The 15,588-nt window shown below is 44.7% G+C and overlaps 1 protein-coding gene across 1 annotated transcript; it reads right to left on the minus strand.

Moving 5' to 3' along the window:
• Window positions 1-805: 805 nt before the first annotated feature.
• Window positions 806-14,997, minus strand: LOC102301627 (TRPM8 channel-associated factor homolog). The gene is made up of 11 exons (XM_005926557.3): window positions 14,194-14,997; window positions 13,726-13,942; window positions 12,748-13,039; window positions 9,865-10,166; window positions 9,485-9,659; window positions 9,118-9,212; window positions 6,210-6,423; window positions 4,007-4,243; window positions 2,356-2,573; window positions 2,089-2,202; window positions 806-1,825 (listed from the first exon to the last, which is right to left on the minus strand). The coding sequence occupies exons 1-11, from the start codon at window positions 14,838-14,840 to the stop codon at window positions 1,583-1,585; spliced, it is 2,754 nt and encodes a 917-aa protein (XP_005926619.1). The 5' UTR covers window positions 14,841-14,997; the 3' UTR covers window positions 806-1,582.
• Window positions 14,998-15,588: the final 591 nt, after the last annotated feature.

Genomic DNA, 15,588 nt, shown 5'->3' on the forward strand with positions numbered 1-15,588 from the left:
ATTACAATGCATTTTATATAAAGAACAATACTGATTAACTACACAACAAAAAAATCACTTAAACTTATAATCTTTGTTTTTCAGTCTGTAGTGTTCTAAGCTTCAGTCATACTGAGCCAGAGGGGGGTGATCAGTCCAGGAAGGAGAGCTATAGTAGCCGTTTTTTATGGCCCAGCCAGAAAGTCTCAGCAAACAGGTCCATCTTTCCTGTGTTGTCACGGGGAAGTTGTTTATGTGGTGGCAAGCAGTGAACGCTTTTTTTTCAGCATCCCAGCCAAAGGAGCTACAGAAGAGAAAACAGGTGCAGGGATATCTGCGAGTGAGAATATCAATCCCATTTAAACAAGGATTATACATGTGTGTGTATCCTTCATGGGGAAACAAGGAAAACATATGTGATGTCATGGTTGCCATGGCATGTTTTCTCAAGGCTACACTACTACCCCAACTCTCTGCCATTTTTCAATTGACTCACAGTAACACACCATCCATGTCTCTTGTCACCTGACACACCTGACTTCCAGTTATATTGCGTTTACTCTATCCATTCTTTCTATTGGTCGCTTCCTTTTGCCACATTCAGTTTCCCCTTCATGCAGCTCTCCATATCACCTGTAGATGTCCTCAGCCTTTCTTTCTTGACCTGTCACCCGACTCTCACATGCATCTGTTCTACTGATCTTCCCACCCACTCACACACACCTATTGATACCTGCATTTGTCTTCAACAGATAATCTTCTACAGCACAGAAAAAAACGTGAGCTCTAAAGTTTCTTTCCAGAGCTGAATGAAAAAGGAAGTGTCTGAGAGGTATAATTCACGTTTATTAGTGTTTCAGTTGTGAGCAAACAAATATCAGTGTGAAAGTAAAGACAAAGGTTTGCTTAAATAAAGTCTGACCTCTGTATTATGAACCAGCATAATTCAAATGTGCAACAGCAGATCAAATGAAAGATGCAGTTTACTTACTCACACAAAGAAAATACACATCTTCCACATCCACACTCTTACAGTATAAACCTGTAGAAAGTCCCTTGTATTCTTTTGAATATTAATTTCTTTATAAAAATTCATTTTACATAAGGAAAGGGTTGCAGTGCAAGTAAAAAAAAAACCCGAAACAGGTTGGCAAACAGAAACCAAGAGCAAAACAGAAACATAATGCATAATGCATTGTATTTCTTTATAGAGAACAAATGATTGAAATGTATGCTATAGTAGTGCAATGCCTTGGTATGATTTCAGCCCAGAACATGTATAACAAGTCATATTTCCTGCTTGTATCTTCACATCAACTATGAAATAAAAGCAAAGATGCCACTCCTTATACCATCAAAAGTCTAGTCTACCTGGCAGTAAGTGGAAACCTACTGTACTTCCCCTCGGGAACATGAGAATCACAAACCAGTTACAATTCTGAATTCAAACCCTGCAACCTCAGTACATCATTTCTTTTTTTCTATTCAGATACTCTAAATGTTGTTAAAACAAAACACCAGACACCAAATCAATTCACTGTGTTGCCCATCATTCACTTCAAGCTAAGATATTGGTTAAAACCACCCTTCAGTGGTCTGAGGTTTATTGATACTGGGTCATGGGGTGATCGTTCCAGGGAGGCAGCTGGGAGAGCTTCCCTTCAGTGGCTGTTTCTATTGGCCAGCCCCAGGCCTTAAAGAAGCCAGTCAGGTCCATCCCCACAGTCTGGGAGAAAGTCTCAGCATACAGGTTCATCTTTCCTTTGTTGTCACCGGGGAAGTCCTTTATGTGGTGATACGCAGCAAACACCTTCTTAAAGGCATCCCAGCCAAACCTTTCCTGGAGCTGCAGATGAGGAGACAAGAGTCATAATGCTGGTAGTCGTGTTATGTGCACTCCAGTGTGGACAAAGGACTGACTGTTAAGATACTGTTTATAATTATGTCTCCACACTTTCTTAAAAGTGACTTAATGGAAAACATTTCTTGAACTCTCCTTGTTTCACACTCTGCTTTCAGTTTTATATGCAATCTTTTTTTTTTCCTATGGAAGCAGGTCACTCCAGTGTGGACAAAGGACAGTTTCTCTACAGAGCAGAATTCTCTCACCTGCATATATGTTTCCAGAGCCACCCACATGCTCCAGCTCTCAGGTGTCCTGTCTCCCGCGACATAGTCATTTATTCGACTTTGTCGGTTTGCTGAAGTCATGGCTCCTTCAGTCTGCATTAAACAACATGGGATGAGATGATCGTAAAATATTGTACTCTAAAACATAGTTAAGTGGTTTGTCATCATATAACATCAAAGAAGTTATCATAAAAAGCGTAACAATATAAGATGTTTCTGGCCATTTGTCTTTGTCATTTACTCCACCTTCTCCCTGTCGACGCCCAGCACCTCTTCATTCACATACACTGACCACAGGTTGCATGTACACTCTGTGGTGTTTGGTGGGAACTCCCAGCAAGCTCTCTGTTGATTGTGTCCCAGTTCATGGATGGGGCCCCACATCGGATTACCTTTTTTGACGCCGACCAGTTCATGAGCTGTCATTTTGTGTGCCATGATTGGATAACCTGCATGCATCCAGCCTGAACAGAAAAAGAGCAATAAACAGTGGTATAGTGATGATTCTTTCAGATTTTACAGCATTGATAGACAAAAAAAAGAGAGAATGCCATTGTATCTATCTGAGCAAAGAGCCAAACAAAATCATCATTACTCTATAGTTGATCACTGGAAGGGTGACTGTAGCTCAGGTGGCAGAGCAGGTCAGCTACTAACCAGAAGGTTGGTGGTTCGATCCCAGGTTGCTCCTGTCTACATGCCAAATATCCTTGGGCAAGATACTAACCCCATGTTGCTCTCCGATGCATTCATCAGAGTGTGAATGGTAGCTACTAAGCACTTAAGAGTTCAGAAAAAAGTGCTCGTGTGAATGGGTGTGATTGGGTGAATGAATTAGTTGTATAAAGCGCTTTGAGTGGTCAGAAAGAGTAGAAAAGCGCTATATAAGAACCAGTCCATTTACCAAGTGTGAATAGTGGCAGAATGCCCGAACTCCCCAGCAACCTTCACCACAGCTCATCTGAGCTTTCAAGTGGGTTGTTGGAGCAGAGCATCTACAGGCTGGACAGCAGCTGCCTCCTATTCACACCTACATGGGTGACATGAAATTGAAGCCCAGCAAATCTTGGAGCTTATCTTTTGCAGGCTATCCATGTAATATCCACTCCAGTGCTGGCAGAGCAATCAGTCAAACATTCAGGGCAGTGATAGAATGGGAGGTTTAAAGACTCAGACCATATTGACTAACTGAGGAAGAAACGCCTTGTTGTCATAGATAGAACCTGCTACTCTCGCAATTTCAAAAAATACGGTGTTGGCAGTTCGTATTACTCTCCCATTTGTTGTGGCTTTCAACACTCTGTGAGGTTCTGATCACAAACATATAGACATAGCAGCCGATGCAGAACAAGGTGTACCTAGGTATTTCATGTAGAGGTGGGTTGCAGAGGACAACAATCAGGTCCCCGAGAAGAAAATGTGGATTCAAGCCATCACTATCAGAAGCTGATGAGTGAAGCAGTAATTGGCTTTGGAAGGAAAGGAAGTACACCAAATGGGCTGCAAGATGTCTGACATGAGGGGTTGAAGCAGAGGGAGCAGACTTGGGATGGCAGGTATTCAACTTGAGCTTTCAGGAGAGTCCACACTGGTTTCTTGGTTGGTTACTCTGTTTTCTTCTTCTGAGTCTGGCTTCCTGTTCCCAGTGACTCCATCCCAAGCAAATAAGAATGAATTACTCACCTAAACCACTTAATTCCTTCCAAGGAGTGTTAGCTGTGTTAGGAGCTAACACTCCTGAGTGTTAGGAGTGCCAGCTGGTCCAAAGACTGGTCCACATGTAACCAGTCAGTCACCCAGCGTTTTTTTGGTCAGGCCTTATGTTCTTGGGAGTCTCTAAGAACAAGCAAATAAGTGCAATGTGTGTACTGTACAACATGAGGCACAATGCACTTACCGTGAGAAATCTGCACATCTGCCACAAAGCGCTCCTTGCGGGGAAATTTGTGTGGTTTGGCAGCCAGATCTGCAATGGCCCTCATCATTTCATCCCACAGAGCAGCCAGCTCATCTGGGCGCTCCAGATCCCGAACAACATCTGCTGGTACGGTGAGAATAATGTTTTCAAACTCCAACTCTGCCCAGGGTGAAGGAGCCGTGCGCAGCATTAACCACTGAGCTGCAGTTGTCACACCTGAAAAGAGCAAAGAGAGGAGTGGATCTACTAAAATGCTTCGGGCTATAACATATACAGGGAGTGCAGAATTATTAGGCAAATGAGTATTTTGTCCACATCATCCTCTTCATGCATGTTGTCTTACTCCAAGCTGTATAGGCTCGAAAGCCTACTACCAATTAAGCATATTAGGTGATGTGCATCTCTGTAATGAGAAGGGGTGTGGTCTAATGACATCAACACCCTATATCAGGTGTGCATAATTATTAGGCAACGTCCTTTCCTTTGGCAAAATGGGTCAAAAGAAGGACTTGACAGGCTCAGAAAAGTCAAAAATAGTGAGATATCTTGCAGAGGGATGCAGCAGTCTCAAAATTGCAAAGCTTCTGAAGCGTGATCATCGAACAATCAAGCGTTTCATTCAAAATAGTCAACAGGGTCGCAAGAAGCGTGTGGAAAAACCAAGGCGCAAAATAACTGCCCATGAACTGAGAAAAGTCAAGCGTGCAGCTGCCAAGATGCCACTTGCCACCAGTTTGGCCATATTTCAGAGCTGCAACATCACTGGAGTGCCCAAAAGCACAAGGTGTGCAATACTCAGAGACATGGCCAAGGTAAGAAAGGCTGAAAGACGACCACCACTGAACAAGACACACAAGCTGAAACGTCAAGACTGGGCCAAGAAATATCTCAAGACTGATTTTTCTAAGGTTTTATGGACTGATGAAATGAGAGTGAGTCTTGATGGGCCAGATGGATGGGCCCGTGGCTGGATTGGTAAAGGGCAGAGAGCTCCAGTCCGACTCAGACGCCAGCAAGGTGGAGGTGGAGTACTGGTTTGGGCTGGTATCATCAAAGATGAGCTTGTGGGGCCTTTTCGGGTTGAGGATGGAGTCAAGCTCAACTCCCAGTCCTACTGCCAGTTTCTGGAAGACACCTTCTTCAAGCAGTGGTACAGGAAGAAGTCTGCATCCTTCAAGAAAAACATGATTTTCATGCAGGACAATGCTCCATCACACGCGTCCAAGTACTCCACAGCGTGGCTGGCAAGAAAGGGTATAAAAGAAGAAAAACTAATGACATGGCCTCCTTGTTCACCTGATCTGAACCCCATTGAGAACCTGTGGTCCATCATCAAATGTGAGATTTACAAGGAGGGAAAACAGTACACCTCTCTGAACAGTGTCTGGGAGGCTGTGGTTGCTGCTGCACGCAATGTTGATGGTGAACAGATCAAAACACTGACAGAATCCATGGATGGCAGGCTTTTGAGTGTCCTTGCAAAGAAAGGTGGCTATATTGGTCGCTGATTTGTTTTTGTTTTGTTTTTGAATGTCAGAAATGTATATTTGTGAATGTGGAGATGTTATATTGGTTTCACTGGTAAAAATAAATAATTGAAATGGGTATATATTTGTTTTTTGTTAAGTTGCCTAATAATTATGCACAGTAATAGTCACCTGCACACACAGATATCCCCCTAAAATAGCTACAAACTAAAAACAAACTAAAAACTACTTCCAAAAACATTCAGCTTTGATATTAATGAGTTTTTTGGGTTCATTGAGAACATGGTTGTTGTTCAATAATAAAATTATTCCTCAAAAATACAACTTGCCTAATAATTCTGCACTCCCTGTATAAAAAAGGACTAGGGGTTAGCTAGCTTTAACTTAAAGTTAACTAATGTCCCATACTAGATAAATTACAAACTTGTGTCACATCAAGATCTACAGAGACAAATAACGACTTTATAATGATGAGGTTTCATAGATAACAATGGTCCACAGGAAATTAATGCTCATGATATAAATCACAGTCTTTTCATTTTATACAGTACATTATACATTATGACGTACACAATGATTATTGTTCAGTTAGTAGCTTTGATTAACAGTTAAGAAACCCTGTTTCACAGTTAAACTGTTACTTGGAGACACACTTGGATAAACACATATTACAGTTCTATCCACCACAGACTCACCAGACTTGTAATATGGAGCAGGTACAGCCATCTGCACTATGACCTCCAACCCCTTCACTTGTGTTTTGGGTGGGGCCACCAGGTAAATGAGTCCTCCCCACAGGTTCCAAACCTGTATCATCTGTGCAGTGACAGGAAATCGCTCATGGACAGATGGTGGTCTCTTCAGCTCGTCATTGTGATGCAGTGAGTCAGTTTGACATCCTATCTGAATCTGCAGAAGAAAAGGAAAATGCATTATTAGCATGTGTTAGTTAACTGAATAGGTGACAGAAACTGCAGTCTCTCTCTTTTTTAAGCCTTAGATTTTGGACCATTGCCGCATTGCCTGATAGGAATCTCCCTGCCAAATCTGATCTTTCTACCAATTTTTTTTTACATTTTTAAATAACTGCAGTTATGTTTTTGTATCTGCGTGACCTTGTTAAATTGGGTAACTTGACTCTGTCTCATCCCAATATGGTCATTTGCAATTTAAAAAAAAACCCCAACATGATTGTAGCCCTATTGCCAGTCTTGGCAGCCGGGGGTCGGTCCGCCAGGGCCTCCGCTCCTGGCCGCCACCCGGCTCACAATGCACCCGACCCCTGCCGTGGTGGTAATCCCCGAACCAAATGGTGGACACCAGAGGTGAAGGGAGCCACCAGGCTGAAGAAGGAGGCCTATCGGGCTTGGTTAGCCTGTGGGACTCCGGAGGCAGCCGACAGGTATCGACAGGCCAAGCGGAATGCGGCTCGGGCAGTGGCTGAAGCAAAAACTCGGGTGTGGGAGGAGTTCGGAGAGGCCATGGAAAAAGACTTTCGGACTGCCTCGAAGAGATTCTGGCAAACCGTCAGGCGTCTCAGGAGGGGAAAGCGGTGCTCTACCTGCGCTGTGTATAGTGCTGGCGGAGCGCTGTTGACGTCGACTGAGAAAATTGTCGGGCGGTGGAAGGAATACTTCGAGGACCTCCTTAATCCCACTGACACGTCTTCCGAGGAGGAAGCAGAGTCTGGGGATGAGGGGTATGACCCGCCAATTTCCGGGGGCGAGGTCACTGAGGCAGTTAAACAACTCCTTGGTGGCAGAGCCCCTGGTGTTGATGAGGTCCGCCCCGAGTTCCTGAAGGCCTGGACGTTGTAGGGCTGTCTGGTTGACACGCTCTGCAATGTTGCGTGGAGATCAGGGGCAGTCCTGTGGACTGGCAGACCGGGGTGGTGGTCCCCATCTTTAAGAAGGGGGACCGGAGGGTGTGTTCCAACTACAGGGGGATCACACTCCTCAGCCTCCCTGGGAAAGTCTATGCCAGGGTGCTGGAAAGGAGAGTTCGTCCGCTAGTCGAACCTCGGATACAGGAGGAACAATGCGGTTTTCGTCCTGGTCGCGGAACACTGGACCAGCTCTTTATCCTCTCCAGGATACTTGAGGGTGCATGGGAGTTTGCCCAACCAGTCTACATGTGTTTTGTGGACTTGGAGAAGGCATTCGACCGTGTCCCTCGGGGTGTCCTGTGGGAGGTGTTGCGGGAGTATGGGGTGTCTGGCCCATTGCTACGGGCCATTCAATCCCTATACAACCGTTGCAAGAGCTTGGTTCGCATTGCCGGCAATAAGTCGGACTCGTTCCCGGTGGGTGATGGGCTCCGCCAGGGCTGCCCTTTGTCTCCGGTTCTGTTCATAATTTTTATGGACAGGATTTCTAGGCGCAGCCAAGTGGCGGAGGGCTTTCGCTTTGGTGGCCTCAGAATCTCATCTCTGATTTTTGCGGATGATGTGGTTCTGTTGGCTTCATCGGGTGAGGGCCTCCAGCTCGCACTGGAACGGTTCGCAGCCGAGTGTGAAGCAGCGGGAATGAGGATCAGCACCTCCAAATCTGAGGCCATGGTTCTCAGCCGGAAAAGGGTGGAGTGCCCACTCCGGGTCGGGGATGAGTTCCTGCCCCAAGTGGAGGAGTTCAAGTATCTCGGGGTCTTGTTCGCGAGTGATGGGAGAAGGGAGCCGGAGATCGACAGACGGATTGGGGCTGCGGCTGCAGTAATGCGGACGCTGCACCGGTCCGTCGTGGTGAAGAGGGAGCTGAGTGTAAAAGCGAAGCTCTCAATTTACCGGTCGATCTACGTCCCTACCCTCACCTATGGCCACGAGCTGTGGGTAGTGACCGAAAGAACGAGATCGCGGATACAAGCGGCAGAAATGAGCTTCCTCCGAAGGGTGGCTGGCCTCTCCCTTAGAGATAGGGTGAGAAGTTCGGCCATCCGGGAGGGGCTCAGAGTAGAGCAGCTGCTGCTCCACATCGAAAGGAGCCAGCTGAGGTGGTTCGGGCATCTGGCAAGGATGCCCCCTGGGCGCCTCCTGGGCGAGGTGTTCCAGGCATGTCCCACCGGGAGGAGGCCCCGGGGCAGACCCAGGACACGCTGGAGAGATTATATCTCTCGGCTGGCCTGGGAACGCCTTGGTATTCCCCCGGACAAGCTGGAGGAGGTGGCTGGGGAGAGGGAGGTCTGGACCTCTTTGCTTAGGCTGCTACCCCCGCGACCCGGCTTCGGATAAGCGGATGAAGATGGATGGATGGATGATTGTAGCCAGAGTACTCAAGTTGAGGCTTTAAGCTTTAAAACCAGTGGGTGATGTCACCCACCCATTAGATATAGGTGGACTGATATTGAAGGCTGAGGCATGCCATATCATTATACTGCTGGGGGCAGTCTAGTGGGCTTGACTGGAATCTCAGCTTATACTTATGATGGTCTATAATCTTCAAAGTATCACATCAGGCTAGAAAATGCATATTTAAAATAAATAATGAGAATAAAATATTGTGGAGCCCAACCTTTAGGAGGCATCCCGATTAGATGCCTCCTGAGGACAGAGACTTACATGGGGTCAGCATTATCACTGAAATTAAAATCAATTGACTTCATATGCTGTACCTTCCAATCCTTGTTGACGATCTGAGGTGGTATGGCCATGTAGGTCTTCATACCAGGAGAGAGGTAGAGACCTGTGCTGATCCACTCTTCCCCATCTGAAACACAATTATGTTTAAAAAATAAAACAACACAGTCAGGGACATTTGCAGGTATAAAATCAGTATTTTAAAAACTGTATTTCACAGTTTTCAGTGTCTACAGTGAGGTTCACAGATTAAAACTGTGTAACATTAAGTAACAAACATTGCTGCATCATGGTGAACATTGCTATGTGATTCAAATGTGTTAGCAAAACAATAACCACTGTACACATGTTGTAAATTGTAAAATTATAACCAGTTCACATAACACAGCAGAGAGATCTGACCTGCTGTATTGACATCAACCTTGATCCGGTGGTTATAGACAACAGGCATCATTGGGTTGTCCTTAATGAGGTAGGGCAGGAGAGCGTCAGGGTCTGAGGAAACCTTATATACCTGGGTACCCACAGCGAGGAGGAGGTGGTCTTTGGGACTCTTTACAGGGCAGGTGTCACTCACCTTGAAAATGAATAGTGAATGTTATAAAAATTATCTTTCGCACATTATCACAGCATCTGCAGCCAAAAAAAAAACTACCAAAACCAAACATTCATAGATTGGGCAGCTGTCAGTTATTGATCACTAATAGCTGTGAGAAGTCAACAGCACTGTTTCATTCTTTTGGAATTTTTTTTAAGATGATCATATTATGTTGTCTACTCACTTCTGGCAGGCCTGATGTTATTAATATATCCGTGAGTGTGGCCAAAACTTGTCTGTAGTGGGAGGAGTCATGGGCTTTCATCTGCAAGTAGACATTGCAGTCGTTGCCCAGCTTTTTCAGATATCTCTCCTCATGCTGGCTAAGTTCTTCACCTGTAGTCACATGGGCAGCGAAGCGGTTTAGAAGGTGGCGGAAGTGGTAGCTGTCTTTAATAGCCTGGCTGGGTACAGGGGCTTTGTATGATCCTCCTCCGATTGTTGCTCCCAACAGGCTCAATCCCATTTGGTTCAGGATCTTGTTCCCTGGAAGATATTAAAGAAAATCTGACTTAATATACTCTCGTTTACTGTTGGAAGTGTAATGACTTTGGTTTTTTCATTAAACTGCAGAAGGTTGGTTGTTTTTGCCCAAGATGTGCCACCTTATCATCACTGTAGGCTATTAGAGCTCTGTATGTATATAATAAAAGAGCTTTGTAATGTTTTTATGAGCAATCATGGCTTGTAGTATAAAATGATTTCAATGATACAGGCAAACTATAAAAACACTACCAGAAATTTTGAGTTTGAAAACAAGCCCAAAAATATTTTTTCACATTTAGTGACTCATGTATACCACATACAGTTAGGTCCATAATTTGTTGGACAAGAGAAGACTCCAACTGTCAGTTTCAAGAGGAAAAATGCATGGTCCATTCTGGCTGTGAATAAGCTTTTTAGCCTTGCAGGACTTCTGGAAACAATGCTGGGTCAATAATAATAATAATAATTAGTAGTAGTAGTAGTAGTAGTAGTATCATTTCCTCAGGGCAGTCACCCGTAAACTGTGCGAGTGACTCCAGCAGATTCCAAGACCAACATCCGAGATCTCTATCAAGAAGTGTACAGTCCAGGAAGCACCAAAGATACTGTGCAGAATACTTAATCTCTTAGGTCTCTGGTAGAGGAACCGAGCTTGAAAGATAAAGTATGTCAACAGAGTGAGTGGTATTTTGAACTGACACCACTGTAATTTTACTTTGGTGACTTATTGGCCCACATACACCTACATGATTACCAGCCAGCAATAAATGTCCTAAAAGGAAGGAAATCTCAGTCTTGTATCCTGACCAGCACTCAGGGGTAAGTATTGACAACCCTCGAGTGCAAAACAGAGCTCTTATTCCTCAATTCCTCATTTTCATATCTGATTTTCTGGGAAACAGCACAGCGATATGTGTGTGTAGCTTTCTGTCATCCAGAGCTTTAAAAAAAATAAAGGCAACTGGATTTTATTTAAGTTTGTGGAGATGTTTTAGCTCTTATCATGAGGCATTTTCAGTTCTAAAAACTACAGTTGGAGAGTCCCAGATACTTAACCTCTAGTGGGGGTTTTCTGCTTTGGAGGTGGAAGTGAAGGTTGCTGACCCACTGTTGATTATGTGAGTCATTAAATGAGCCAAGGTGTGAAAAAAGGCATGGGTCCTTACCATCACTAGTCGTTAAGGGTGAAACCACTGTAAGGCCTTGCCTAACTACATCATGTAACCATTTTAGGTCAGATAGGACAAGATGTGAGTAGTGTGAGTTCACTTGGTACATAGGTTGGTCTATGTAAGGGATTTGGGGAAACTAGGGGACTATAGGAACGACCTCCACTTTAACCTGAGACGCAGACAGACTGAATCTCACACTGGTTCCCAGGAGTTTGTGCCTTCGTTCTACACTCAAGGACATGGACCTGAAAAGATCTTATGGGAAGCACAGAAACAGCTCCTGAGTAAAAGGATAGGATGGGTCCATTTCACCATAGATGCACTCCGAAACAAGATCAGCCAGACCCTGAAGGAATTTAGAACATTCTTACCATCCTCCATTGTAGAAGAAGTTTCAAAGTTCATGGACAAAGGTAAGTTGGTTCAACACATCAAAGGCCAAAGACAAATCAGGATTAAGCTTTCAGCAACCTTCTCTAGTGCAGGAAAACTCACCACCAGGTGGTGATCAGTTGACAGCTCGACTCCTCTTTTCCCCCAAGTGTCCAGAACATATGGCCACAGGTCTGGTGATACAATTATAAAATCGATCATTGACATTCCCCGACCCAAAAGCACAGGGAACAAACCTTCTTTTCCACCAGGAGAAACACCAACGTACAGGCAGCAAGCCAAGGGGATACAGATACCCACCCCAGCCCACTGCGTCTCACCAAGGGCAACTCCAGACTGAGACAGAGTCCAGCCCCTCTCCAGTAGTCTGCTTCCAGAGCCCAAGCCATGCTTTGAGGTGAGCCTGACTATATCTAGCCAGTACATCTCAACCTCACGCACTAACTCAGGCTCCTTCCCCACCAGAGAGGTGACATTCCATGCCCCAATCACTAGTTTAGGTAGTGGGGGATCAGTCCACCAGGGCATCCACTCCTGGCCACTGCCCAACACACATTGCACCCGACCCCTACAGCATCTCCTGCTGGTTGTGAGCCTACAGGACGATGGGCCGATGTCCCTTTTCTGGGCTCTGTCTGGCAAGGCTACATGGACTAAGGCCTAGCTGCCAGATGCTTGCCTTCAGGCACCCTTCCCGGGCCTTGCTCCAGGGCGGGGCTCTGGAATTCTCTGCGCTGGGAAGTCATTGCTGAGGAGATCACATTTATTGGAACTGCTTTGGACTGCATTATTTTACACTGTAACCAAATTCCCTGTCTGCGAGTCCTGCTTTAGGTCCTGCTTTTCTGACATACTTGGCAGACTCAGCCTAGAGGCAATACACTCTCCTTACTCGAAAGAATGCTAATTAAAGCCAAGAAGTTATAAGTCATATTATCTGGGCCAGGAGCAACCAGATCCTCAACTTTATATATCTTTATAACTTTATATATCACTCTTGTCGTGCATTTTCATACCTGAGAATTCCGTTAGCACATTTTTCCCAGCATTTGAATGAGCCCACCACCAGGCATGTCCTCCAATCAGCAGGCCTCCTCCCTCTGCCACAAAGTTTTGGATTTCCTCCAAATGCTCAGTGATATATGCTGTACACACAAACACACTGAGGTCTTTCCTGAAGTTTGTCTTCTCACACTTCAGCCCTGAATCACTGAGAACTTTGAGTGCAGGATCCATCATTACACCAACAACCCCTCTGCGGCCTTCATCCAACCAGTGAATGGCATTTTTCCAAATTGGAGCCATGCTCTAAAACAAAGGAAGAAAAGCAGCAACAATACAGTCATGTGTTTAATAATAATAATCTTTGCAAGTTTACAATTCCACTATTCATTTACTCTCACATTCACACTGGTGGAGGCAAGCTACAGTTATAGCAGACAGAAGCAAGGGTGCCATATCGCACCATCGGCCCCTCTGGCCATCACCAGTAGGCAGTAGGTGAAGTGTCTTGCCCAAGGACACAATGACCGAGACTGTCCGAGCCGGGGCTCGAACCGGCAGCCTTCCGGTTACAAGACAGACTGCCAACTCTTTGAGCCACGATCGCTCCAGATTATCTGATATATAAAAGGTTTGGGAGATTAGCAGAAATATTTAACTCTTTGAGAACTACTTCCTGTTAACTCCTAACCCTATCAGGATATGTGAATTTTAGGGCATTTGAAATGTTTTACTTAAAGGTAACTATATTTACATTTTTTAAATGTAAATTTACTTTTTACTTCCAAACACTAGGGTAATCCGTAGGGAACTGCTAATGTAGACAAATGTAATGTACATCGAAATCAATGTTGAAAGGAAGCATATTTACTGTCTAAGCTGAAACATGCTATCTATAAAATAGTGCATTCGTGTACAATAGGAGCAAATTCCTGTTATATGTTCATGAAAAAAGCTTAAATTTAAATTCTAGTTCAAGGTGTCAACTTTACCTCAAGTCCCAGAAATCCTTCATGTGAAATCAAAATGACTCGTCCCTGTCCATAATAGGCTCCTGCGAGGAATGCCCGTCCATCATGTGTAGTACCGATGGGAAAAGCTAGCGGTCCATGGACTAGAACCTCAGAAGCAGTTGACCCCTGCGGGAGCTCGAACTCTGAAATTCCCTGGAGTAAGAACTCTAAGTCATCCTCAAAATCCTTACCTATGCTGCATTTGAAAGAGGGAAGAATAAAAGGGGAAAGACATTTTAAGAAGGAAAGACAGTCTATGGAATGTATTTTGTTTGCATTTTAATTTTTTACACTCTAGAAATGGGTAAATGGATATAGAATAAAATATATTTAACAACTAACAGAAAAAAAAATCTGTTTACTTCAGTGACAGATAAGCTGTTCACTTTTGATAAAATTGTAATCTTTGTTTATGTGCAGTAAAGCAGAACCAATAGAATCACTCACACCACAGACATCCAGGAGGACGGGATCTGAGGGTAGACAGGCAAGTTCTCCGCCTCACCACAGTTCTTAGAAAAGTAGATTCCTGCCACTCCTGACACTTTATTCCCATCAAACTGATGCAGTGTGTTCTCTTTGGGGTGATCTGCAGCCCAACTCCACGCTTGTCCAGCTATCAGCACCCCTCCTCCAGCTTTCAGAAACGCCACCAGCTCCATTGAGTCTGAGCCCACGCTGTAGGCATCGGTCACATAAACACCAACTCCCAGGTTGTCACTGAAAGCTCCCACAACTTCTACTTGGAAGCTGGATTTTTGAAGGTTATCAGCAACTGCACTGACATTTCTGTGCACCCTTACAGAGAGGTTATCAGAGCCATCACCTCTCAGCCAGGTCAGAGCATTTTCTACCAGAGCAGGAAAGGCTGTCAAGTAGCCCTCATGACCCAGGACCACAATCCTTCCACTGCCGTACAGAGAGGCAGCCATCAGCACCTGACCTTGGCTGTTCATTGCTAAAGGAAAAGCATGGTCTCCGATCAGCAACAGGTCAGTGGGAACATAGGATCCCTGTAGGTCCAGCTCCTTCAGCCCTCTCATCAGGGAGGCGTAGGCCTCTTCATGTTGGTTTTGGAAGGACTGGTTGGACATGGCCTGTAGGATTTGTAATTTGAAGACAAAGAAGAAGGTGCCGAAGAAGGCAGAGAGCAAGATATCAGGAGAAGTTATCTTAGCCCCTGAGGTTCAACTCTTCTTATGTAGAAGTTGTCCTGTAGTTGTCCTTGTTCTGTCAAATGAGAGCAGGAATAGGAGGAGTGCCTACTTCAGGTGCCCTAATAATAAGGGGAGGGTTTACTGTGATGACAAACCCATGGACAAACAAATGGCCAGAGCTAAATTAAACATCAGATTCATAGAAAAATATCAGCAGTGGATAAGCTTTCTCAGAATAGGAATGATGTTTCACTGTGGCTGAATACACACCCTAAAAGAGGATTAAGCAAAACCTGCTCATCATGTCGCTTGAAGTTAACTAGTGTGAATGATACGAACACAACAGAAAGAACTCACACAATACACTCACCATATTGCAATTCTGACCACAAACATGCGTGTTTGTGACACCATGTATATCCTGGTGTCACTGAGGAAGCCCTCACTTCCTCAGTGAGGGCTTGCTCCAGCTGGGAGTATTGACATGATGTTTTCAAATGCCAACGCTGAAGGCAGCGCAGCAACCACCACATTTCAGAAATGAAAGCTGCATTTGTGTATTGTAAACTGAGTCTAAGTCTGATACTAAGGTAACTTTTTGAATCTTAAATTGTACATATTTAAGATTCAGTTTGTGTCAAACTGCAACAAACACTCCACACTCTGACTGGCACAGTCGAAGTAA

Source organism: Haplochromis burtoni, unplaced genomic scaffold (assembly GCF_018398535.1).
Source record: "Haplochromis burtoni strain Fernald_Lab_line unplaced genomic scaffold, NCSU_Asbu1 Contig_94, whole genome shotgun sequence".
Lineage (NCBI taxonomy): Eukaryota > Metazoa > Chordata > Actinopteri > Cichliformes > Cichlidae > Haplochromis > Haplochromis burtoni.